Source organism: Pseudopipra pipra, chromosome Z (genome assembly GCF_036250125.1).
Source record: "Pseudopipra pipra isolate bDixPip1 chromosome Z, bDixPip1.hap1, whole genome shotgun sequence".
Taxonomy (NCBI): Eukaryota; Metazoa; Chordata; class Aves; order Passeriformes; family Pipridae; genus Pseudopipra; species Pseudopipra pipra.
This window is the reverse complement of record NC_087581.1, coordinates 15,675,220-15,700,805: the sequence shown is the minus strand read 5'-3', so window position 1 is coordinate 15,700,805 and position 25,586 is coordinate 15,675,220. Positions and strand designations below refer to the sequence as shown.

Here is a 25,586-nt window from a genome sequence, read left to right as displayed (position 1 = left end):
CACTAGTCCATCTCTGACAGTATTTTTTCCATCCTGCATATGGCAAATCCGTTGCCACAGAGTCCAACAAGGGATTTATCATATGAATATTTTTATTTGTTCCATAACAAGGTGGTGGAATACAGAACACATATATAACCCACAGTTAGAACCAAATTACTGGGACACCAAGCACTTCATGGATCAGGATGAAACTCAAAATTATTTTGATAAATTTTAGGAATTACCTGAAATTAATAAAATAACCCTGTATACAGAACTGTGAAAAATTAAAGCTGTTTGTACAAAATTAAGAGTAATAGATTAGTAGATTACAAAAGTGAGTAGGAGTTTAAGTTATAGTGTTGATATAAATTTAACGTAATTCTGGAACATATTAACAGAAGTACGGTACATGTGGGCTACAGGAAGTAGCAATGTCATTTTCAGTGTCAGGAGAGGAGCCTCAGCTGGATGATTACATTGTTTGGAGTGCCATGATTGAAAAAAGCTGTAGACAAACTGGAAACAGGCCTAAAGTATGGACCAAGTACGATAAGTGGGTTGGAAATATTGACCTGCCCAGAGAGGTTGAAATGGTTTGTTTAGCCTAGAAAATGGAAGATTGGTGGGAGGCAGAACAGTGTGTAAATGTTTAAATTGCAGTAGGAATAGTGAGAATTGTCTTATGTGAATGCTGAGAGTTGTGCAAGAACACTGAGGGACTGAAACTGTAGGTGTAGGATGTGAAATTTGGACTTATCAAGACAGTATAAAACCAGAGGAATAGCAGTGTCACAATAATATGAATACAGATATAGTAAGATGCTAATGTTAACCATTTTTCGTATCAAAACTGACTTAGAGATGGATGGTAATAGATAGATATTTATACTGGTAATGCCTTGTGTGTTGTAAACTTAACTTTCACCTTAAGTTCAAACCTAATAGGGGAGGTATTCCAAGGAGGAGACTCCAAGTTAACAATCTTCAAACAGCTACAGTGAGAGACAGATTCCAGGTAAATCTTCAAACTAGGCTCTAAGATCATTCCATAGTTCCCTCTCCCGAAGCGCTTTGGCAATATATTAAAAATAGCAACCTACAGTCCTCTGAAGAATCCTTAGGGTTCTCCTTCAAGAAAAACAAGAACTGGTTTGATGAAAACAATCAAGAGATCCAGGAATTGTTGGTAAAGAAGAGAACTGCCCAATAAGCACACCTTGCTCAGCTATCTTGTCATGTAGGAAAAGCAGCCTTTTGTCTTGCATGCAGCAAGCTCCACAAAAACTTCGAGACATCCAGAACAAGTGGTAGATCAATCTAGCAGAAAAGATTCAATTATGTGCAGATTTGGGGGATTACAGAGGATTCTATGAGGCTTTGAAAGCAGTGTACGGACCTACATACCAGGTTCAAAGCCCTTTTACTCAGTGCTGATGGTCAAACACTTCTGACAGATAAAATTTCCATTCTGAATTGGTGGTCTGAACAGTTTCAGACTCTTTTCAGTACCAACCATGTAGTTCAAGGCTCAGTAATGCAGTCCATCACACAACAACCGGTGAAAAATGAATTGGATATTGCCCCTACTATGGGAAAAACTCTTAAGGCCATACAGCAGGTGAAAGGTCATACAGCAAGGCAGCTGGGGTTGATGGAATTCCACCTGAAATCTGGAAGCATGGGGGCCAAGCGCTCCATGCTAAATTTCACAAGTTTGTGGTGCACTGTTGGGAACTAGGCAAACTACCATCAGACCTTCGTGATGCAGTCGTCATCACTTTGTACAAGAAGAAAGGAGTTAAATCAGACTGTTCAAATTACCGTGGTATTACTCTGCTCTCCACTGCTGGTAAAATCCTCGCAAGAATACTTTTGAACGGATTTTGAACCTACTATAGCAGAAGAACTTCTACCTGAAAACCAATGTGGCTTCACAGCCAACAGGAGTACCAGAGACATGATATTTGTTCTCAGACAACTGCAAGAGAAGTGTAGGGAACAGAACAAAGGTCTCTGTGTAGCTTTTTTGATTTCACCAAAGCTTTTGATACTGTGAGCAGAAGAGGTCTGTGGCAGATTTTGGAACGATTAGGTTGTCCCATCTTGTCCGGGAGCTGCTTTATGCTGATGATGCCGCCCTCGTTGCCCACACAGAAGCAGCTCTGCAGCATTTAACATCCTGCTTTCCAGACGCTGCTGAGCTTTTTGAGCTGGAAGTCAGCCTGAAGAAGGCAGAAGTTTTCTACCAACCTGCACCTCAGGAAATCTTCCATCATCCCCACATCATCATTGGCCAATCAGAGCTCAAATCAGTCCAGCAGTTTAATTATCTGGGAAGCATCATCTCAGATGGTAAGATTGATGGAGAAATAGACAACAGGTTAGCAAAGGCATATAGTGCTTTTGGAAAACTCCATAAAAGAGTATGGTGTAATAAACACCTGAAGAAAAGTACAAAGATCAGCGTTTACAGAGCCATTGTGCTGTCTATTCTTTTATATGGATCCAAATCATGAGTCATCTACTGCCACCACTTGCAATTCTTAGAACGCTTCCATCAACACTGTCTCCATGCAATCCTACACATCCACCGGACTGATTACGTGACTAAGACATCTGTTCTTGAACAGGCAGCAGTCACAAGTATTGAGGCCATGTTACTGAGAACACAGCTGCGTTGGGCAGGGCACGTCTCCAGGATGAAGGACCACCACCTCCCTAAGAACCTGCTTTATGGGGAACTTACCACTGGCTGCCGCAAGAGAGGAGCCCCAAAGAGAAGATACAAGGACTCCCTGAAACAACATCTCAGCCTTGGCTATATTGATCATAATCACTGGTCTGCTCTGGCCTCCAATCGGGAGACACGGAGACACACAATCCATAACGCTGCTGCTTCTTTTGAGAACACATGCAGAATCATTCTTGAGGAGAAAAGACAACCCAGAAAGAACCGTGTCTTGCCAATACCGCCTAAGGAGACTTTCCACTGTGCCTTTTGCAACCCGATGTGTCTATCTTGCATTGGCCTTTTTAGCCACCAGCGTGCTTGTAGCAAGCGTGGATAGAATCCTTCTCAAATCTTCACTCGTGAAGCCTAGCCATGATGATGATTCTAGTAATACTAGAAGTATGTAATGCACTTCTAAACTCAGTTAGCCCTGACTGTGATTAGAGATTTCTCTGATGCTAATGACCGAAAACTATAACTGGAAATTACACTAGCATGGAGGATATTGGTATTTGGCATAGGGACTGGAGAATAAAAACAACTATTGTTCATAGGATGTCACTGTTCCTGAACACGAAGATCAGGCAGCTATAAATTAAAAACAATTTTAACATGGTTAATGAGGACATTATAAAATGCCTGGTCATAGAAAATAAGCTTGACATGATCAAGAGTAGATTCTTAATTAAACATCTGAGTAAACAAAGTACATACAAAACAAAAATCCTGTTTTTAGAGGGACATGTTTTGGTAAATTAAAGGAAATTCTCAGCTGGACTGTGTAGCTGTGAGATCAGAATGTTCCAGGGACCTGGAATGTATCCCCTCAATGGTGCAAATTTTAGCATACCAAGAGTGGAGAAGAAAAGTGTATAGAAGAGGCTTGAGATAATGGATGTCTATCCATCTTTAAAAGATATGTTTAGAATAAACAGCTATCTTACAAAATAAGATAAAAAAGTACAGAGGGGTGACACGTGTTTTATCTTAAAATCAGTAAGTTAAGAGTTTGATTAAATGTTGAATAGAGACTGGAAGGAAATTACTTTCAGAGATAAAACTTGAAATCATTCTTGCTTAATATTTTCATAATAACTTGGCACAAAATACAGGGCCTTTCTGGCAAAATCTACAAATAATAAAAACCTGGAAGACATTAATAGAATGGGGATATCATACAGGGGAAGCTTTAAGTCTTGAATAATACAAACAGGACAAAATTTAATAGGATAAACTGTTTAAGTCATGCATTTGGGTGCTAGTAACAGAAGGTCCTCTCCAAAACTAGAAACTTTAGGGTAAGAAACAACTACGGAAGACAAGTACTGAGGTGAAAAGGGTTATTCCAAAATGACTAGGAGCTTCTAATGGGACACATCTGTGAATGAGGCAAATGGTGTTCTTTGACATACCAAAAGAGCTATTTCTAACACAAATACCTCCAACACAAATAGGAAAGAGCTAGTGTCACTGTACAAAGATCTGGAAAAAATGTCTGTGTATGACTAGGTACAATTTTAGTAACCCCTCTTCAAGGAAACACAACTAAAACAAAAGGAGAAGGGTTAATAGGTTGATGGGAGAAATAGCACATTTTTCAAAGCAAACTTAAAAGACCTTGATTGATTAGAGCAGCAAAAGAAGAACTCAGAAGAGATATGATGATTGCTTATAAATACATCTGAAGAACAAATACCAGTTAAAGGAAAGAAGTATTTAATCTAAATAATAATTCTGGAACAGAAAAAAAGGGATATAATCAGCCATGAGTATGAATAGAAATTAGAGGTATTAATCAGTAGAACAAAGAAGTTCTTGAACTACATTCCTTTGGGAGTAATGGGGGCAAAAAAACTTAATTGCCTTTAATGGACCCAGGAATTTTATGAAAGGGATGATGTAACATAGCTACAAGTGACTGCAGGGATTGAATTTGATGATAGAGAAAGACCTTTCCAACCCTATGTTTCTGTTGTTATAAAAAAGTCATGAATTTTTTTCTCTATTTCCACCAAGTTGGGATAAAAAGTATTCAATTTCATTTGCAAGTTAGAGAACAATGTCAACTTTCTATTAAGATGCTGAAGCAAATTAGCCAAGAAAGTTTTCAAGAACCACTTGAGCAAATATTTGACATGGCTTTTCTAGGTATACTGCAACAGACTTACAGTTGCGGGTTGGTCTCTTCAGCCCTAAATTTCTTTCTAGCCCTAAATTTCTACAAGAAAATACAAGCTTGTGTCTTTCTGGAGTCTGGCTTAGCAAAACAGCAAAATCCCAAGTAATTCCTGTTGAGTAACTTATACTCTGCAACTTTTGGAGATATTTGCAGTGGTACATTATTTATTATTTTTCCAGTGTTCAGAGTGTTCTAGGAAATTCATAAAGCAAACACAATTCCCAGCAGGAGATTGGAAGCTTTTGACTTCATACCTGGGGAGTCTGGTATACACAAAAAAAAAACATTGTTGTATTTAGCATTCTCTAGAAGAGAAAATACAGCTTGGTGTGAACTCCATTGTAAAATGCTTTTCTTCTCTGAACTTTCTTCCAGAGTGGCAACAGGATTCTGTGTTCCATCATTCTGGACCACTGCCAGGGACCCTCAATAATAAACTATGACGATGAGAATGGCAAAACATGTATGCACATTGCTGCTGCTGCAGGCTACAGTGATATTATCAGTGAGCTGGCCAAAGTCCCAAAGCGCAACCTGCAGGCCCTGGATGTGGATGACAGATAACCATGGAAATTCTGAAATTGAAATTGCTTCTTCCGTTCTGTTAACCTGAGACCAGCTTTGTTTATTATATAATCATGTTCCTGTTTCACAGGCCATGGCCTAGTTAATGAACTGCACTCCACAGAGAACTGCTTGCTCAGAAACACTTCAAACCAGCCCAGCTCACCTGTATCATACCTAGTATAATAACTGACTAGTAGGAATGCTATTAAGCTCTGTATTTCTGGTAGGAAAAGATAAGATAATTTGCGAAAGAACTTTGTCACCACTTGACTTCTTTCAATCGAAAGTGAACATTCTTTTCAAAACAATAGAACAGGATCCTACAACTTGAAGCCGGGATCCTGCTGCTATTTGTATTTAAGAAATGGCAGTGTTCCTTTGTTGCATTTACAATAATAACACAGTATTCCTATGGGACCAGGGGATCTTCACTTTCCATTCTGACAAGGCATTTGATTCCTTTTGGGTTGAAATCTCTGTGTCATAAGTACAGAAGAGTCATCTTTCCTCTTTTTCACCCACACCTACCTCCCTTGGAACTTTGCTCATAAATTTAGTTAATGCAAACAGAACCAACTGGCTGTTCACATTGATTAGCCTGCTCACTGAAGCAAAAGCCAAGGTTTTCTTGGCTTAGGCTTTCAAGTACTTAAAATAATATCATTCTTCATGGAAAAGTACAGTAAAACAGAACAGAAATAAAACAGGGTTCTGGAGAAATTTCTAAACACCAGTAAAATGTAGTTGAGAAGGCTGTGTTTCTATGGAAAGAAGGGCAAAGGGAGGAGATTAATGACACTTCAGGGTTCATTAAGACACGACCACCTGTTACAAGTTCTCAGATATTTCCACAAAACATATTATACTTGAAGAGGGGAAAAGATAAGCTGTTCACTACAAACACACATAATAGATTTCCATTCTGTTGCGTTTCTAACTGCACCCATCTGAAATTGTTGGGATTACAAAGAAACAGACAAAGAAATGTAAATTTTATTTTTTATTCTTAAACTATTTTCTTGTTGTGTTTTTTATGCTTTCCGTTTTTTCACAAGACCAGAATATTATAATTTGGAAACTGGACTAAAGTTTCCAAATACAAGATGCAAATTTTCTGCCAAGCAGAACATCAGTTTAATTCTCCTACACAGGTTCAAAACAATTGTATGTGCTTTGGTCTGTGTCCATCATAGAACACAGAAATTGGCAAAGTGGCAGTGGCAGTCTGGAAGATGTGTTCAGTCCTTCTCATTAGTCTAGGAGAGGATTCTTCTCTTATTACCTTGATGGAAAACCCTGTGCCAACCAAAGCTAATTGTGTTTGGTCTAAAGATGAGAAGAGTTTGTCCCTATGCAGTGGACACTACAAAGTTTTTTTCAAATTCTTCTCTGAAAACTTTAGGCACTCTTCCTACTCTGCAATTCCCGCAGTGGAGGAGATGCTATTACACAGCATATATATCATAGCCCCATACCTACTTATCTAAAGCTAAATAAATGCAGCTACACCAATGTGAAATAGGTTGCTGGAGAATTCCTTAAAATATATATATCATAAATCTGGACAAGGAGCATATCCTATGCACACCTCATTATGTCATTAAGAGTTTTAGCAGTAAATCTATTCAGCTATTTTAATGATACTCTGCTTTTTTCTGTAGGACTCCTTTGCACTGGGCTGCAGCAGCAGGGAAAGTTGACTGTGTGCAGACACTGCTAGGGGATAGACAGCAGTCCTCGAGATATCAATGAAAACACTCCTCTGACAATGCAATGTACCGTGGGCACACAGCATGCATCAAGCTGCAGGTGAAATTCACACCTTGCTCACATGTTGCCAACTGACTTAAAAACAAATGTATTGCTTTTTGTATGCTAGTGAAGAGTTTGAGCCCTGTGTGATGTCTTCTTGATTCCCATTCAATACTCAGTTCAAGCTTTCCACCAATGTAGCAACATCAGAATTAGTCATCTGCTCATTACTCATTACTGAGGTTACAGTACTAGCCTACCAACCAGCAGAGGGTTCTGAAGTAGTGAGTGTAGCTCTGGCCCAGTCATCTTCATGCAAAAAATTTGTCTTACAGAATAGTTTCAGCCCTCAGATATATATCTTCCACTTTTTTGAAATCTCTATGCACTAGCTGTGCGTTTGCATAATAAGACAGACAGATAGACTGAACACAAAGGCAGCTTTGCCAGATAGATAATAAAATAAATCTCAATTTTTCATCCTCAAGGTAAGGGTTTGAAGTTATTTTCATAGCCTTCTTTAGTTCTCTACCTTGATTGTCTCTTCTGAGTTCTTCTTTGTTAAAAAGTATAACAAAAGAGTTATTGCTTATGATCTTCCTCTCTCTTTGTATTTCTCATATTTCAGCAGCTGTTATGTAATTAACTTCCATTCTTCAACTTTGCTAAATGAGGATGCACTTATATTTATCATCACATTTCTTTGTGCTTTCCCCTCCTTTTCAGTCAGTAGTTAGTATTATTTCCTATGCTACAACTTGTGAGACATAGGTATTATTACCTCTCCTCCTTCTCCTGCACTCTGTCTGTTAGAGGACATTCCTCTCAAAACCATTACAGCAGTACCACTATAGATAATTATCTTCATTGGTCCGAAACTGTGCTGGACTCCTTAAACACAGGCAAGGCAAGGGAAAAGGGCAAAGGGGGAAAAGGAAAGGAGAAAAGGAGGGAAGTCATGGTGAACTAGTGCCTTTGCTACAATGTTAGCAACGACTGTACTGTTGTAAATACCATTTTCCAAATCGATCATAATACAAAGACCACTTGTTTTGAACCCAGCATCTTCGTGTTGTCACTGGATCTTTGCAGCTGATACATGCTGAAGCCAGAAAAGTTTGTTCGTTTTTCCCAGATAGTTGCATTGGGTTACGTTAAGATGACTCTAAGGCAATCAACTGATAAGAAAGGAGGAAATAACACAGTGACATTTTCAGTCTTTGTTAATTACAAATTTGGACTCTGAATTTTCTGCACCCTTGAACCACCCCTGCAAATGTATCTGAACAGTATATCTCACATTTCATGGTCTAAAAACAGTTAGTATTTTTAAATTGTTTGGTAATACTGCCATCATATTTTGATTTGTACTTCCAGTAGATCTGAGTCAGTTCATCAGTTTCCCTCTCTGGACAACAGAGGTATAAAGAAAGAAGGACGATTCAGTATGCTGAACCACAACTTCTCTTGCAAAAAGAAGAAAGAAGATCAGAAAACCAGTCAGAAGGAGAGAAGCAGAGAACATCCTAAAGAAGAGACCTCAGAAGTAGATGATATCATCACCTGTTTTGATTGCATTATGAACACAAGTTGCAAAGACATTCCAAATCATTGTATGACCACCCATGACTTTAAAAGAAGGAGCACAGACACAAAGTATCTCATACCAGAAAAGAAGCAACCAGCATGTCAGGGACTTCTGCCCATCAGCATGCAGAGCCTCCCCCCAATCACTGCAGGTAATTCCTTCCTAACTGCTTCCCAGAACACAGTGTCAAGCTTCTCTTTTGGCACCAGTACCCACCATTTTCCACACAAGTCTCAAAAGAGTAGGAGTGAACACAACTTGCTGGACTACAGAAGCAGCTGCCGGCTTTGCTGGATGATCCCTGGAATGCAGACTCTAACCAGCTACTCTCCTACAAAGTCTGTACTAGGACTTCTTCAGACAAACTGATAAATTACTTAAACTCTGATAGATCTCACCATGTGCTTTTGTGCCCTCCCTGCCTTCCCTCACTTCCTAGTTCTCCATCAGGTAGTCTTTTTATCTTCTCTTTATCACAAATCTTATTATATAGACTGATGTGGCAAGCTGAGTCAGAAGAAAATAGGGACCCATAACATTTCTATTTCTTTAATATTTTTTCAGTATCTTCTCCCAGTATGTAGTAGTCATTACAGATAGCATATAGATGGGACATCAGTTGAAAGCTGAAGGTGTGGGAAATAAGAGACTTGAGTAAATCTGTTGAGCAAGCAAAAATGCAGGTATTTAGGAAGCACATAAGGTACTTGAGCAATAAGTGCCTCTCAATAATATACATGCTTTGTGAATTGCACGCTAACACCTACTACCACACCCTCTGCTTTGTGTCTACATCTACTCCTGGAAGTAGATGTGCAAGGGAACAGTACTGCACTCAAATCTGCAAGTGGGCCAAGAGCTGCTTCTGGATCCAGTCACATCCACTGCCATGCTGGACAGCTCTACACCATGCCACTTTCCCTGTATATGAGTATTCTGACTCCAGGCTGCAGTGGCACCCCTTTTCACTTCTCTCACTCTTAATGCCAGCTCTTTGGTCTAACATGCTGTTCTTATGGTTTCTCCAAAGCTGAATTCAGGTTGCTAAATTTACAGAAGTGGAGTAAATGCTTTTATGCAGTGGTCTGGAAATTGTAATGCAACAGTAATGAAGCAGAGCCTGAGAATTCTAAGGTGAATTTGAAACCAGGGTTTGGCTGGATTTGGGATCTGTTATTTTATTTGACTCACATCCATGTTTAAATGAATCTGGCTGACTGGCTTGCGTGCAGGAGTTTATTTCAGCATATTAATGTCTCCAACTTCATCTCCTTTGGGATTAGTCCTATGCCAAAATTAAACACATCTAGCATGCCTTCCAACTATTGCAATATCCAACTGAAAATGAAGCCAGCAACCCCAAACTTACCAGTACACCATTAAAAGGAGTAAACATTATACAATAAGTTAATCTATGCTCACCCCAAGAGACGTGAGCCCTTACCCTCCAGTGAAGAGAGGAGTGAGCAGAAACCATGTCTGAGAAGAACCCCCAATTTGCTGCATGATAGTGCAAACTGTAGTGACATCTAAGTGAACTATAAAAAAGCCAATCTTTGTGCACATGTCTGACGAGAGTAGAGACAGTAACTTCAGAATGACAGGCTGAAATAAAGGCTGAAAATAGCTTTTCCGGGTAAAAAGGACCTATTCAAAAAGTTCCACTTCCCAAACATCAGGCCGTATTCCTGAAAGCTTAATAGAACTGCTCTATAGGTGTCACTACTTTTTTACAATGCACTCCTCCCCTATTCACTCAACCATATGAACCCTACTCTCCACACGCCTACCAAGGATTGCTTCTGCACGACTCATTCTACACTGAATTCTGCAAGGTTCAGCTCACATGTGGAACACGAGAGTACCTGCAGGGCTTCTTTACAGCCTCAGTATAACAGGGCACAGTGAGGTTAATATATTTGAGATACTGGAGTTGACAGCAGTAGGAGGAATGAACTCAAACTGGATAAACCAAACTGGAGGACAACTATTTCTGGGAAATGTTTTGGAATTTGCTAGACTATTAAAACATTTGATGTATTATCAAATGTAGTATACTACAGTCTTAAGAAAATTTTTAAATCCTTGTTTGCTCTGGACAGAAGGATAGGTGGTTTTCCTAGAAAAGATGTTTCTGTGAACATCCTATGATAAAAAGCTGCAATCAGCTGAATCAGGACAGGCTGCATCCACTCAGTGCTCCATGATCTGCACAGTAACTCAGTATAGAACCAGAAGTCTACATGTATGAATAAGGGCAAAATCGTATCAATTATTTGAATTCTTCTAATTGTTGCAATGAGAGCTACCTTTCCATGTCTAAAGGAAAAGTAATTAATTTTATTTCCAAAATTTTATTATCTCCCTCAGAGAATAAAAAGACTAAGTCTGCTTTAAGCCCAGTTCTCTTTGTACCAGCTCCCTTTAGCAAAATTTTCCAACAATAAAAAAGATTCCTGTAGCTGACAAGAAGGACTTCCTCTGAAACATATGAATTAAAAGCCTGTAAAGAGGCAGACAGTGCCTGTCAGGAATACATTGCACAACATCGATATTGTCTAATATTTCTTCATGATAAAAAGTTCTGCTTATCCCTCTTCATGCCTATGTGTGTGGTTTAAATCTGTCTGCCCCTGTAATTAAAGCCACTTGACTTGCCGTGAATTAGAACTGCATTTACTGTATGAGCTCCAGGACTTCCAGGTCTCCAGTGCACCGTGCCTGCAGGACTTAGAGGGATCAGAAGCAAAGAAAGCCTGGCTCCAGTCCAGCCAGCAGTGCTGTGCAGGCAGCTTTCTCTGAGGAAAAGTATCTTTTGTCGGTTTTTGTTGGAGTTTTTCAGTTGGTTTGTTTTGGGGTTTTTTTCTGCAGAAGACTTAGCTGAGTGGAAAAAACAACATCTGAGTTTTGAAGGCATTGAAGTGTTAATACTTCATTTCTCAATTCATGGCTGTGGGGGCTACATATAATTTCCTAATCACTAAATACTTCGGCCAGGATTATGGGTATCAATAATCTAGAGGAACTCAATTTGAAAATTATTTTCTCTGTTGACACACAGTGTTGATTGTCTTGCATGACCATGTCTATTATTGAAGTCAAAGCTAATTTTTGTGCTCACTGCTACAAAGGGAGCTGGCACATACATGTACCAAACCTTTTAGAGGTTTTTTGTTCTATTTTCTGTGCTCCTGGGAATGAAAGATGAGTCAATTTACTAGCTGAGCATTAGCACTTACACAAAGGGGAGAGGTTGCTATGGGTAGCAGTGAGAATTACCTTACTATTATGTTATTGGTTTCTCTCAGAATAACTGCTTTGTCTTGCCCTCCACTGAGAAGAGCAAAGATAGACTATACCAAAAACTACTGTCAATACTGCAAGAGTGTTTTCCAGCTGCAGTACTGAGCTGGCATCAGCAATCCAAAGCATTTTGTATTTAGGAGCTTTGCAATTCTCTCTTTTTGCAAAACGTACTGCCAACTACATTCCACAGGGAAAAATGTAACTAGAGAAATTCCAAGTGACATGTGAAAAAGGAAGCCTGTCTCAAATATAAAGCAGCTCTGAGACCATATCACCCACTCATCTTTTACATTACTAAACTTCCAGGTCTAAGATGATACTTTATTACAGATTTTATTACAGCAGCCCAGTACCTTCTATTTGCTTCAATAGGTAATGTGAAAAGCAGGCTATTATTAAGTTTATATTGGTATAAGCAGGATGGTGTAGTCCAACAGGAAGTATTTCTTGGCCAAGAAAGAGTAGAGCACAGCTGATCAGTGTGGCTGTTGCTTTCTCAAACTGAAGAACCAATTTAATGTGGGACATTCATCATAATATTAACAATTTTTACCTAAAGCACAGCACAACATGGTTCAAAAAGAACAACCTGTAAAAAAATGTCAGCAAACAAAACCAAATGCAGTCCTGCATTTTATAATAATAAAATTGCTTCCTTTCCATTTCATTCAAAAATAAATGCCATCATAAGTGTGCTCTTGGGGACAGCAAAGATGATGTCTCAAAGAAAGAAAAACTATTTTTTCACATGTTATGTGGAGCAAACAGGAAGGAAGAGTGGAATACTTCCACTTGATGCCAGAATTTTTAAAAAACATATGCTTTTCCAAGCATTCACAGAGCCTTGCAAACATGATTATGCTTTGTACTGTTGTTTTGCTACCAGATATCCCCATTTACGAAATAAACATATCTCTTGATAGCAACAGCAACCTCCCATCATGAAAGCCATAATGGTACATACAGAATAATCCATTAGTTCTCAGCATAAGCATCACTTAAACCAATATAACTCAAATTGCACTAATGAGAGCAACAGATGATTCTCTGCTATATTGAAATTGATATATTTAGTTCTTTGTGCAAAGTGAATGCAATGTCTGTAGAAGAAATTTACCAACTAGACACTGAAGTGTTAAAGACTAAATAAAGAGCAAAACACAGGAAAAGGAAACCAAAGTCTGTTTCTACTAGGCACAGCTCCCTTATACAAGATTCTTCATGCTTTAGCTCAATACACATCATCTTTACTCACAAGATCCAGCAGACTGACCCAATGTCTATAACTGTTGTGGTTTTTGGACCAGAATCTTCTTCCATGCTGAGCTGAAGGCTGCACTATAAGGTGGTGGTTTGTCTGATAAACACCACTTTAGCTCCTTTCACAAAGGATCCATTTAGTGTGGTAGTAAAATAATAAGGTAATTACAGCAGTCTTGACAACTACTTCAGTGCAGCTCTAGTAAACAGCTATACAACTATTTTTCTGTAGCTTTATCTTGCACTGCTCAGCAATACATAGGTGTTTTCAAGTACCAGCTACAGAGCCTCAGAGGAAATGAATATCATTCTGCCTCTTCCTGTTGCTTAGGATATCCTGCTACATTCATCCTGTGTCTCCCCTTGTCCCTGTGTGCTGACAGAGCACATGCTTACTCTGCAGTGAACTATGTTGCAGTGTCCTGATGGATGAGCAGCTGTTTGGTAGGACAACTCATAACAAAGCTCATTGCAAATCTGGTGACAACAAGAAAAATAATTTGAGGGACTCAAACATCACAGAATAAGATCAGCTCAGGAAAAGGATCTGGGAAAAATGCTGATTTGGTGCTGGAGTTTCTACTTTTTCAATATTAGTCATGTCATTTATTTAATGAAATGCCTTACATCTTCTAACATACTGTCTATTTTAATAGTATTAGACCAAAGTTAACCTTTATCTTAACCAGTGACATGCCACAATTAGCCAATCAACCTTTCATTTTTCAGTATCCATTCTTCTTTGTAAAAATGAAATTGCCATAAACATAGTTTAATAAGGATCAGTATCAGTTTATATCAATTCTCATACATTTTCATCTGCAGCAAAACACTCTCAAAGCTCATCTTTATTGCTTCAGCCAGCCTCGTTTCCCAACCAGCAGTTGAACTCCATTTGTGTTCTACTACTTAGAAAGGATGAGACCCTACTAGAGTATTTTGCAAACTAAAGCTTCAATTCTGAAATCAAATCCATCTAGTTGAATAATTCTATGAATTTAGTGTCCAAATATTCTTATGCAGAGCTAGCTACTGGACTGTGCCTGTTTTAAGACCTAATACTATATTATACGAGAGGAAAGAAGTGATAAGGGTATATGTGAAGGTTATATTAAATCAATCACTCCTTTTAATTAATATAAAGCAAACTAAGCAATGGCTTTTCTTCTCAGTCAGTGGTTTCTTGTTATTACACCCTTCTGAGAATTACTAAGTAAGTTTTCTTTTTTTTTCCTAGAAATCCAAAATTTACAGTGCACAGTGTATTATTTAAATTATTTTTCTTTCACAGGTAAACATTTACAACAGATGTCCATAGACCAACACAAAAAAAAAAATCTTATTCGTGTATGTAACAGCTTAGCTCCCATACCCAACCACTGTGCTCACAAAAGTAAGTACAGACAAGTATCAGTTACAATATCACACTGTGTGCCTTCATCACTGGCATCTGAAGGCTTGAGAGAAGTTTCATGTTCCTTTTTCAAAGCATCATAGAATGGCTGAGGTTGGAAGACACCTCTGGAGACTGTCTAAACCCCTCTGCCCACAGAGAAATCTCCTACAGCAGGATCAATCCAGTTATGTTTCAAATATGTCTGTGAATGGAGACTCAGACAACACAATTCCTCTGGGCCAACTGTTCCAGTGTTTGACCACCTTCAGAGTAAAAAGGTTTCTTCTTACTTATTTCTGGCCATTGACTCTTTTCCCTGTGTAAGACACCAGTGAGAGGAATCTGTCTCCTTCTCCATTACTCTCCCCAGTCAAATATCTATACATATTGATAAGATCCCCTGAGCTGCCTTCTTTTCTCAAGCCTGAACAGTCTCAGCTCTTTCGGTCTCCCCTTTGAGGCTGGACACTCCAATCCTTTAATCATCTCCATTGCCCTTCACTGGGCTTGCTTCAGTATGTCCATGTCATTCTTATACTGGGGCCTCAGAACTGGACTCACTACTCCAGATGTCTCACCCAAGCTGAGTAGAGGGGAAGAATCCCCTCCCACAATTTGCTGGTAACGCTTTTCCTGAAGCAGCCTCAGATGCTGTGGGCTCTTGTAGCCTCAAGAGCACATTGCTGGCTCACACTCACCTTGTTGAAATACAGTCTCAAAGAGCAGGAAAGCTTCACCCCACTCCCACAGCCCTGGCAGAGTGTCAAGACTTAGTGATTGTTCCAGGCTGGATCAAGTCAGCAGCTGGGGTGTTCTTCATATACAAACACTAGCCCTACCCCCAGCAGTGTCCTGCCCTCTCATTTTTCTGTTCCACACAGGACAAATTTCCCAGTGTATACTGGATGGGGATTTGCAGTTTATTGTTTGTCATCCTGCAGATCAGCCAGGCCCTAAACCACTCACATTTCAGAGCTAAATTTAAGCCTCTTTTATAATCTGAGTTTCAGAAGCAGTTCTGAAGTTATAACAATACTACTAAAAATGAAACAGCAGAGGTAGCCTTATAGGGAATATCAGATTGAGCAGGGATATACAGAATCCTGCACTGCTGCTTTCTGCAAATAAAAGAGAAAAAAGAAAAGTATGTGAATTACTGAGGGAGTATTCTCTGTCTGCTGTGAGGAAAGAAGATAATCTAAGTGCTTTTAAAATCCCAGCTCCAAGTGTTCAATTTTTTAAGCTTTCTACTAACATTCTCTGTGTCTTCTAGTTATAACATAGTTGTAAAAGAATATTTCAAAATCATTGCTGTTCTTGCAGTAGTTCATATAAATAGTCAAGAATTTAGTTCTAGCCTCATGCCAAAAAATGTCTTTTACAAATAAGATAAAATTACCACAACTAATAATAATTAACTGGCAGAGCACATTCATCCAGGTGCCATTACTGCCTGAATATTAGTTCAAGCCAATAACAGAAAAGCAAAATTATTTGCAAAATAAATTACATTTTTTCTTTCTTAACACAAATGACACATTTGCTCCTGGAGCTTTCCAAATAGCTGTTCCAGAGCCGAGATTTCAGTCATCCTCTATCCAGCCCTAAAAATATTGCCATTCTGGACACAGCTTTTATCCTGGCAAAGTGCTCCAGCAACAAAGATGAATGTCATCATTTGTGTTTCTCTAATATTTTTATTACATAAGATATGTGTTAAAAACATGCAAGGAAAAAAAAAAAAAGAAACCAAAAAGCTAGAACAATAAAATAAGAATAAACTAGAAAGAGAACTGAAACTATTCAGAGATTAACAGAAAGAAGAAACGTGTCCCCAGAAAAAGGAAGGGCAATGAAAAAAAAGAAGAAATACTTAAATCTCTAAGCAAAAACATTCAAAAACACACATTAGAAAATGGAAAATGAAATAGTAACTTAGGAAAAGAGTACTTGAATGACTTTATACCACAGTTTATAAATTCTCACGCTCAAGATATTCCCAAGGTCAAAGAGGTTCCTCACATGGCTTCTTGAGTAGCCTCAGCACGTGTGCTTCACCCCCAGCACACTCTTTCTATTTCATCATGCAACACTCCCAACAAGCCCTGGAAAACAGGCTTATAACTATTACAGACCCCTCACAGAATGCCAGAAGAATTTTCCAATAAAAAAGAGAACTCTTGGCTGCTCTCACTTCTTCATATGGCTTAGAAGGTCTGACACCTCATTGTTTCTGGAGAAAGTGACCTTAGTACTTGTTGAACAAAAAACCAACAACAACAAAAACCACAAACAAACAAACAAACTATTAAAAAAATCTGTTTCTACAGGTCATTTAACAATATTTTTGGGGGATTGGTTGTTAGTTTTGCTGTTAATGGTCATGATTTGAAGTTTCTTCTTTTCCAAGTTAACTGCAAACCATTTCACAAAGCACCCACATCTCTGCAGAAGGCCACCATTGTCCACTGTTTGCAAAGGAAGGGAGCCTAAGAGCCGTTCCTTCTGCTGGACAATATACTCCTTGGGCAATGCCTCTCCGATAGCCTTATTTTTACCTCTGCAGTTTGTAATAGCAGCCTCTCAAATGAGGAGTGATAGTGAGTGGAAAAGGCTCCCCAAATTAGTAGCTCGTACTGTACCACTAGGTCTTCAGCGAGTGACTGTGCCCTTTGCATGTGAATAATTACTGGTGCTTTTGCTGTGTGTAGCTCCTGGATGTATGACAACCCACCTTAAGGGCTTAAGGGCTCTGCCTCTCACAGATCCCATTCAGGGTCCAGGCTCATGGGTTTCAGTACACATACTAATACTAGTCATTATATGTATTGTTTCAAAGTCATCCATGTACCAGTCCTGAATCCTAAATCAAATATTCTAAACTGAGCACAGTATGTGTGACTAGGTGGAAAGCACTGATGTTTGTCATGGCTTTATCACTGGGTTTATCATGGCTACCTGGTCATGGGCGTGAGGTTAAGCTACAATGCTTTTGCCCTACTTAAGCCCTTCATTAAGGGCTTATCTAGTACATAAAGTGTTCTGGATATTTTTCACACAGTTGAGAACTTCGAATACATTAACATTGTGACTATGTTCCAAAAAGGGAAACCAATGAGCCTCACAACATGCATCTGGTTTACTCACCAAAATTTCAGTGAATACAAAGCACTTTGCCATGTGCCAGAAAACAAATGGGCTTGTGTATTGTATTTAGCCCTCTCTGTTTCACACAAATTGAATACCAACTAAAGCATAGTATTAATGATTTGGCTTGGGTTTTTTTCATGGAAGGGAGAACTAAGTGATTTCCTGACTTTCTGAACATGAATTAACCTTGAATATGACTCACAAATTGCAGTACACTGCCAAAGGCCTGGCAGCTCTGTTAAATACCCTCTGCTCAGGTCATAACAGCTTGAATAGTAATTGAAATTAGCTTAAAAAGAAAAAAAAAAATCTACTAGGTTTCTAAATCCTCTCTGTAAAGATTCTGCTTTGCCCTAAATCAATACCTGGTAAATCTTAGAAAAATATATATTAAAATATATATATATATGCAGTCAGGGCCTACTGCAGACATTAGAAGGGTAACATTTGTTTTCAGCAGGGCAAAATAAATAAAACACAAAATTTCAAACTAGAACACCTCAGGAAAATGCTAATAGCCTCTCATATATTCATCACAAATAGGCAGATGAAAGGAAATCACAGATGCAATGAGAATGCAGTCAAGGCAAAATGAATGTGAAAATTTGCAAGGAAGATTCTGTAGCTGAAACAGAGGTGGTGTTAACTCCAATAGGGAACTCTTCATATGCTTGAACTGAAAAACCTGAGCTGTTTGTATACAATGAGCTTGTGAATAAAATGCAGAATAAAATGAAAAGAAGTTAATACAATTCACAATAAACTCCAAGGCAGAGAAAAATAGGTCTTCAATTTTAGGTTTTAAATTCTCCTTTTAAAAAATCAGAAAATTAATGAGTTGTCAAAAAAGGAGCTTAAGGATTTCAGTTTAGAGAGAAGATATAGAACTATATTTTACTTCTATTGTTTGTAAGAGAGAAGATATAGAACTATAAATTTTAGAGAAGATATAGAACTATATTAACATTAAAGCACAAACAATGTTACACTGCTGAGCTTGAGGTGGAAATTAAAGATGATCTAAATCCACAGATTCTTACAAGACTACGATAGAGAGATACAACCTTTGGTCTTTCACTGTGCATTTCACTGTGCCACAGGGTAATGGGCTACTTTTGTGGCCTGTGAATAGCAGAGCATGTGTGGACCTGTATGACTGTGCCTAAATCAACCCAGACACATTCTTCCATTTCATCTTCCTAAGGTTTTTATCAGCATTTATCAGCACTTACCCTAGGTAATAAAGCATTTTTGGTAAAAACAATATATTTCCATGAAACATTTCTGTTTCAGTAACCCTGTTGTTTGTGATGAAAAAAAGTGTTGTGGAAATCTCTCCAAAAGATCAAGTTTCCTCCAGACAAATTATACATTCTCTGCTTATCAAAAGCAAACCTTTGAACTTGTCAAGGCTTATTTTTCACCAAACACAAAATAAATCACTTAACACTGCAGTTGTTTTCTTCAGCTGAAGATTAACCTTGCCAGGCTTATGCGATTTTTTATTAATATTTTGATCACATTTTTCAAATACGGGTTTCAGTACAGACAATAAGAGACAACAGTCCAAAGAAAGTAGCACACTCATTTGTAAAAATGCTATGTTTTTGACTTTGTGGACTCTTTCTCCTTTTTTTTTTTTTATCTCTAGTTCAGCTATCACCTCAGGATGCTAAGAAGTTAAAGTCCCTAAGGACTGGTGCAGTTATTCTCCTACCAGCTCTAATCCCCTTTCCCAGAAAAGGGGACATTCTCAGAGTCATATCCTCTATTCTCTTTTGCCTGGTCTATCAGGAGAGCCTCTCAAACTAGGCCGTGTCCTCCCTGCTATCCCAAGCCAGAAGAAATCTAATCCTGCAGAAGAGCTTGAGAAATCTCTCACCAAACCAGATGCTAAAAATTAACTCATCACACTGGCCTAAATCAGTTGAAATAAGTGCAAATCTAAGTGCTTGTTACAAGATAACTGTACAGCAAAATCTCATTAATTTGCACTAATGATACTCTTATGAACTTGACTGTAAATTACTAAAACCGAAGAAAGCATAGCACATCACAAAAGCTGCACTATATATAGATATACACACACATGTATACGTATATATGTGCATTTTCATTATAGATTTCATTTATTATGAAATTACTAAATATTTAATATGCTGTAAACTTACTTTGTGAATGGAACCCTCAACACATGATTTTGTTGCAGTAATGTGCTGTTAAGCCTTTCAGAGAAAACAGGAACAAAGAGTAAGATTTGCTGCATGATTTAAAAGTCAGAACTAGGAAACATAAATTGACAGGGTTTCTCTGTAGTTTGTAAATACAAAGGTGCTGATTCGGATGCTGTGTACCATCAAAAAAATCTTTTTAAAATTAAAACAATAAGCTGAAAATAAAAGGCAGTTTTAGCAATTGAGGTCTTTTGTCTCTTTGTTTTTCATATATTTTCTAAATTAAGTTTGTGGGTTTTATGAATTCAGCAAGGTAAAAAAGTACAATGAAACACTAATCCCTGTGGGACGGACAGTGCTGCAGCATACACTGTTCAAAACTGTTCATTTCACTGACAGATTTATGTTTCTTTCATTTAATTCTTCATACACTGCAGTGACAAAAATGCAATTGTGTATTATCTTCATAAAATAAGGATTGCACAGACCTGACTTTTTAGGCATTATTTCATCCCTTTGATCACTGAACTGAAGGAAATATAACTAGACTGCTGTTCTATCAAGAACCTTGGCAAGTGCTATAAGCCTTTGACTAAACATTTCACAAGACTATCCTTTTCTAGAGGCCAACAAGGATGCCAGCCTCTGCTTGCTTCAGGATCCTTATCTAAGTCTTGCTGCCATTACTTTAGAGGCTTCCCCACTTCTGATTATAGAAGGGCTGTAGGCATTACTGGGGGTGGGGGGTGGGGGAGGTAGTCCCCTTTTGACACTCTTCTGTATCACCACTGCTAGTAAGACTGTCCAAAATTAGCTCTACATCAGCAGCTCATTCAACCAGAACACAGCACTTCTGTTTATCTCTAGATAAATGTTCTATTAACTGTACAAACAGTTTTTTTGCTGTGTCGCAGTAAAAGACAAACCTGACAGGAAGAAGAAGATAATCATGTCCCAATAGCTGCAGTTTCCAATTTCCTTGTGGTAATGACTGTAAATAGAAGGATGGCTGGTGGCTGCCACAGACAGTCTCAGAAAGAAAAAAGCAGAGCACAACAAGAGCTGCTCTCATGCAACACACTAAAGAGGGAACTTTTGCACATAAATAAAAGATTGTTTTATTTTTAAACATCTAATCTAAATGTCAGGGTATAAAGCTCAAATTCAACAAGTGATGTAAACATCTAGCTTCTTAATGAAAAACATGAGAGTAAAAAGCTCGTGTGCTTGGACCTCACAGGCAGCCTAATCCCTGAGGTTAGGTGGAAAAAAACACTGCATGACAGAAGCATGCTCTGTTACAGGAAAAATCAATTCTGCCATGCTCTCTTTGCACCTGACCAGTCCTGCTCAGTCCAGCCTCACTGAAAAGCCCAGAGTCTCTCCTATAGTGTAGCAGGCTCTCCAGAGCCCCTGAACTTCTCTGCTTGAAACTCCATATATTCCAAGTCCCAAAATCTCTATTCTGACCCATGCCCCTTTGTATCTCTCCCTGTAGCCTCACACAAGGGACAAGTGGTTCATAAGTAATTTCCTAGAAATATTAAAGCTTCAGTGCAGACTTTATGCCACTATCTCTTAGTACAAAGCCAATGGTTTTGGTGCAGACTGAACAGAGGAGAAGGAAAATAGTTCATACAGCTCTGGCTGGCAGCAAATAACCTCTGTGTAAACTCTTAAGTGTCATTGTAGACGTCTCAAGAATGAGGTTTGTCTTCACAGAGTGAAAGCCCAAAGTAACCACTCTGGCAAAGATTAATTATCTTTAGTTCAACACACTGCTTGGGAATGAGTACAGCATATGGAAGGAAGGGAAGACCAAATGGCTTAAGTAAATCCCAGTGAGGACAAACATTCGTGACTCCATTGCCACAAAAGCCCTTTTCAATGGGTAAGGAAACCACACTTTTAGCTATTAAAACAGGCAAGTCACATGTTGCAACTCCATTTTTTCCTGAATAGAAGGGGATCCTCATTGCAACTACCGGCTTTGAGGAAGGAGGTGAATCTCTCCTCTCTCTTGGGTTACCCTGCCTATCCAGGGACCAGGAGAGTCCTGGGCTGCCTAGGCAATCATAAAAGCTGTGGTGGTGCCCATTTGTTTGCCAGCTGCTGTTCCATGCTGGAGACAAATATAGGAGCAGTCTGTGTTGGCTTCCCACAGAGGCTTGAAAAAATTTCAAATGTTTCAGTATTACAGTAGGAGAGAAAGGAAGAGGTTTCCCCATGCCTTAGGCTAGACACTTCCACTCCCAGGAAGGAAGTAATCAGCTGTCTGTTTTTCCTATTTAGCAGTGCTTTGTTAATGCAGCATGGGAGGAAAAACATGAGTAATGAACAATTTTTGATCAAAGATAACACTGTCTTACAAATGAAATTCCTTCCAAAAATGCAGAATTTTGGGTGCAGTCACCTGAAGCTAGAAAAACACATTACCAGTGCCTCCTCTCCATGCAATACATTTGATTGAGAGGACGCAGCTGCTAGATGATTTTTTCCTATCATTTGCCCCTTTTTTCCTCATCTTTTTCTAGGAATGAGTGTTCTCTTCTGTGGGCCTGCAACGAGGAAAGACTTTTTTGGGAAAGGAATGCAAATCCAATTGCCTGTTCAGAGGTAAGCGTAAAATACAGATCTTACACGAACAGAATGAGTCTTAAATGAATGGTAATCTGAACTAAGACCCAGGTCACTGTTCTGATGTGCTTCTTCTGCAGGCTGTCAATAAAGAAGGAGTTCATGTTTTACCAAATATAGATCTTTTAAAATTTAATGCTCATAGAAAGGATTAAAAACTATTCTCAGAAATGAGAAACTATTCATATCACCAGAAACCGTTGTTATTGTTTGGTAGCCAAATTCTACACTAAATAAACAAGGTAAATTAAGCTGAAGTCTTTCACCTTCAGAGGAAAGCACACTGTTGACTGCAGCATACTGCATGAAAGATAACAAATGAACCAATACCTACTTATGCTACTCTGACCTTTTGCTCAGACCTTTCCTGGAAGATAATGGCAGGAGAGACAATAAAAGGCTAACACAGCTGATTACCAATTGCCAAGAAATGCCTGGTCAGTAGGTCATGACACAGACTTTTTTCCCCTCTGTCTAGCGATTAAATATCCCTGGCACATTCTTCTGTGACACTAGTGGAGTGTTTACTCATAGACTGTGCGGTACTCGGGGAGTTTCATGTGGCACAGAGAGCTAAGAAAATACATACACATACAGGATATATTTTATGACCAAAACAAACTGTATTTCCTCACTGGAATACACTCTATATTCCTTATATCATTATTATGAATGTCATTTCAAAATGCTTTTAAAATGGTGTAGTCTTTATTCCAGCGGACCGTTTACTTATACATTGATACTGAATTGAGTAAACAGTAAACTGTGCAGGGGATTAGCATTAGTCCATAAAACGGAGAAAAATGTTCATATGTAAAACAAAGGATCATCCAGTATTAGGATCCTTCACAGGCTTTTCTATTGATGAGCAGAGTATCTGATCAGCAGGTTAATTTTCTTGTATAAATACCCAAAGAGGAAGCTATATCCTCTAAAATTCAGTCCTAATAAAGCATTTTAAATGCCCCTATCACTGCTAAAAGTAGAGATCTCTGTCACTTTACTCCTTAATACACTGCATACTCTTACCATCACTAGAGAAATGTCTGCACAATCCAAATGTTTTGCCAATGCAAAACACTAGAAGCATCATATGTCCCTTTGGGACATAAAAGCATAGCAACTTTTCAAACAATTGTAAGAGGACTATAAGAGCTCATCTGATGATACTGTCATCCTGACTAACACTCCTCCTCTGCACCTGCATTATAATAATGATTTAGAAGAAGTATTGAATGTATACGTTGTTTGCCTTTGTATTTTAAAAGTGGAATTTTTTCTTATTATTTTCATAGTGCTTTCCTATGTTCCTTAGATCCAGAGATTTTTCTGTGCTGGCCCTATTGATGGAAAAGCTCAGCATTATGACAGAGGCACTTTAGACCAGAGGTTGTCAGGTGTCCAGCCTCAAAGCCACCTCTGACCAAGGGCAGAGAGTAGTACTTTACGTGAAGCTCTTGACAAAGAGCCAAAAAATTAATTCCATTCCCGTCAGGATCCTAAAGTCCAACAGTTCTGACCCACACAGTCAATACTGACAAGGGCCTTACCTGATGCAGGTGCTACTGCATCACAGACGGGGTCCAATTGGAAAGGATCACATTGGGTCATCTGGTTCAACCTGCCTGCTCACTTACATGGTACATGCAGCCTCCTGCAGTAACTTTCCATTCCCCATCTCCCTGGTGGTGCTTTATGGTACTTGGCATCATGGTGTGACTTTCTGCTGCTCTGCCTACATGAGGAAGAACCCGCAGAGCCAAGGGCATGTCCATACCTGTCCAAGAGGATTACTTGACTCCATGCACATGTGCCTTCCTGCACCTTTGCACGTGTTTCTGCGCTCAGTGTGTGGCATTCCGTACTCTGGAAGAAGAATATGGTGGACGAATGCATCACACAGGAGCAGGCTGAAACTCCCTGAACACATCAACACACTAAGAAAAGGCTTGATCCAGCCCTCCCAACATGTCTCTGTAGCCACAATCATCACTACCCCACAATCACAGCCTTTTCTAGAAAGATTACATCAGGAAGATTAGTTTGGTAAGATGGGAAGTGAGGGGAAGGGGCAGGAGAAGCAGATCCCCTGCTCAAACAGAGTGCCAAAACCTTCAGCTATATTTTCAGCTTGCCAACTTAGCTGAAAGTAGCTTTGCACATATTCTGGAAACTATGAAGGGAGACCTTCCCACAGTGCACTTAAATAATTGAAAGAAATGGGGCTGTATCTTTCATATAAAACGGATGAGGGTAAATATCACCTGAGGAAGGAAGAAATATAAAGTCTAACCAGAAAGGCTATACTAAATACACAGTTGTAAAGACTACATTTTCAGTTTCTAAAATTTGTCAGTCTTGTCCTGGTTTTGAAGTGACTCTTGGACTCTAGGAAATAAGCAGAGATTTATTAGTAAGAACAGCTAAACCAAATTATTAAATGATTCTGTGATCCCAGGGGGAGGCTCTACCTCCCATTCTGTCCGACTCCTAGCACACAAGAGATGTGATTTTTTTTCTGATCTGGAGGTCTGGAGCTTCCTAAAGGTTCATTCACTCTCCATCTGTTGACCCAAAGAGACATTCTGTGTAGGGAGTTTATCAGAAAGGAGTTGAATGTTTTTGAAAATTCTCATTCTTGAAATTAAAAATATTTTTTGTGCTTTGATGTCTTCTGTTACAGTGTCTAGTGTTTTTTCCATAACTCACTATGTTGACCTTGCAAAGATTTTCCTTCCATCATTGATTCGGGCCACTTTTCCATAATGTCCTAGAAACTACAGACTGAAGCCACTTGAAGTTTGTCATTGTCTCTGTAGTCTTTCTCTCTCAGCTAAACAGTTTGAAAATATTAATTTTCC

The 25,586-nt window shown here is 38.8% G+C and overlaps 1 protein-coding gene across 1 annotated transcript in view; it reads left to right on the top strand.

Annotated features, from left to right (window-relative positions):
* The window catches only part of ANKRD55 (ankyrin repeat domain 55), a 53,667-nt gene extending 33,338 nt beyond the window's left edge, over nucleotides 1-20,329 (top strand). Inside the window, 9 exon segments of the mRNA XM_064641036.1 lie at nucleotides 5,271-5,452; nucleotides 7,121-7,180; nucleotides 7,182-7,228; nucleotides 7,231-7,266; nucleotides 8,573-9,082; nucleotides 9,085-9,252; nucleotides 14,660-14,761; nucleotides 19,566-19,643; nucleotides 19,646-20,329. Of these exon segments, the coding sequence (XP_064497106.1) occupies nucleotides 5,271-5,452; nucleotides 7,121-7,180; nucleotides 7,182-7,228; nucleotides 7,231-7,266; nucleotides 8,573-9,082; nucleotides 9,085-9,252; nucleotides 14,660-14,761; nucleotides 19,566-19,643; nucleotides 19,646-19,818 (1,356 nt within the window). The 3' untranslated portion in view covers nucleotides 19,819-20,329.
* Nucleotides 20,330-25,586: the final 5,257 nt, after the last annotated feature.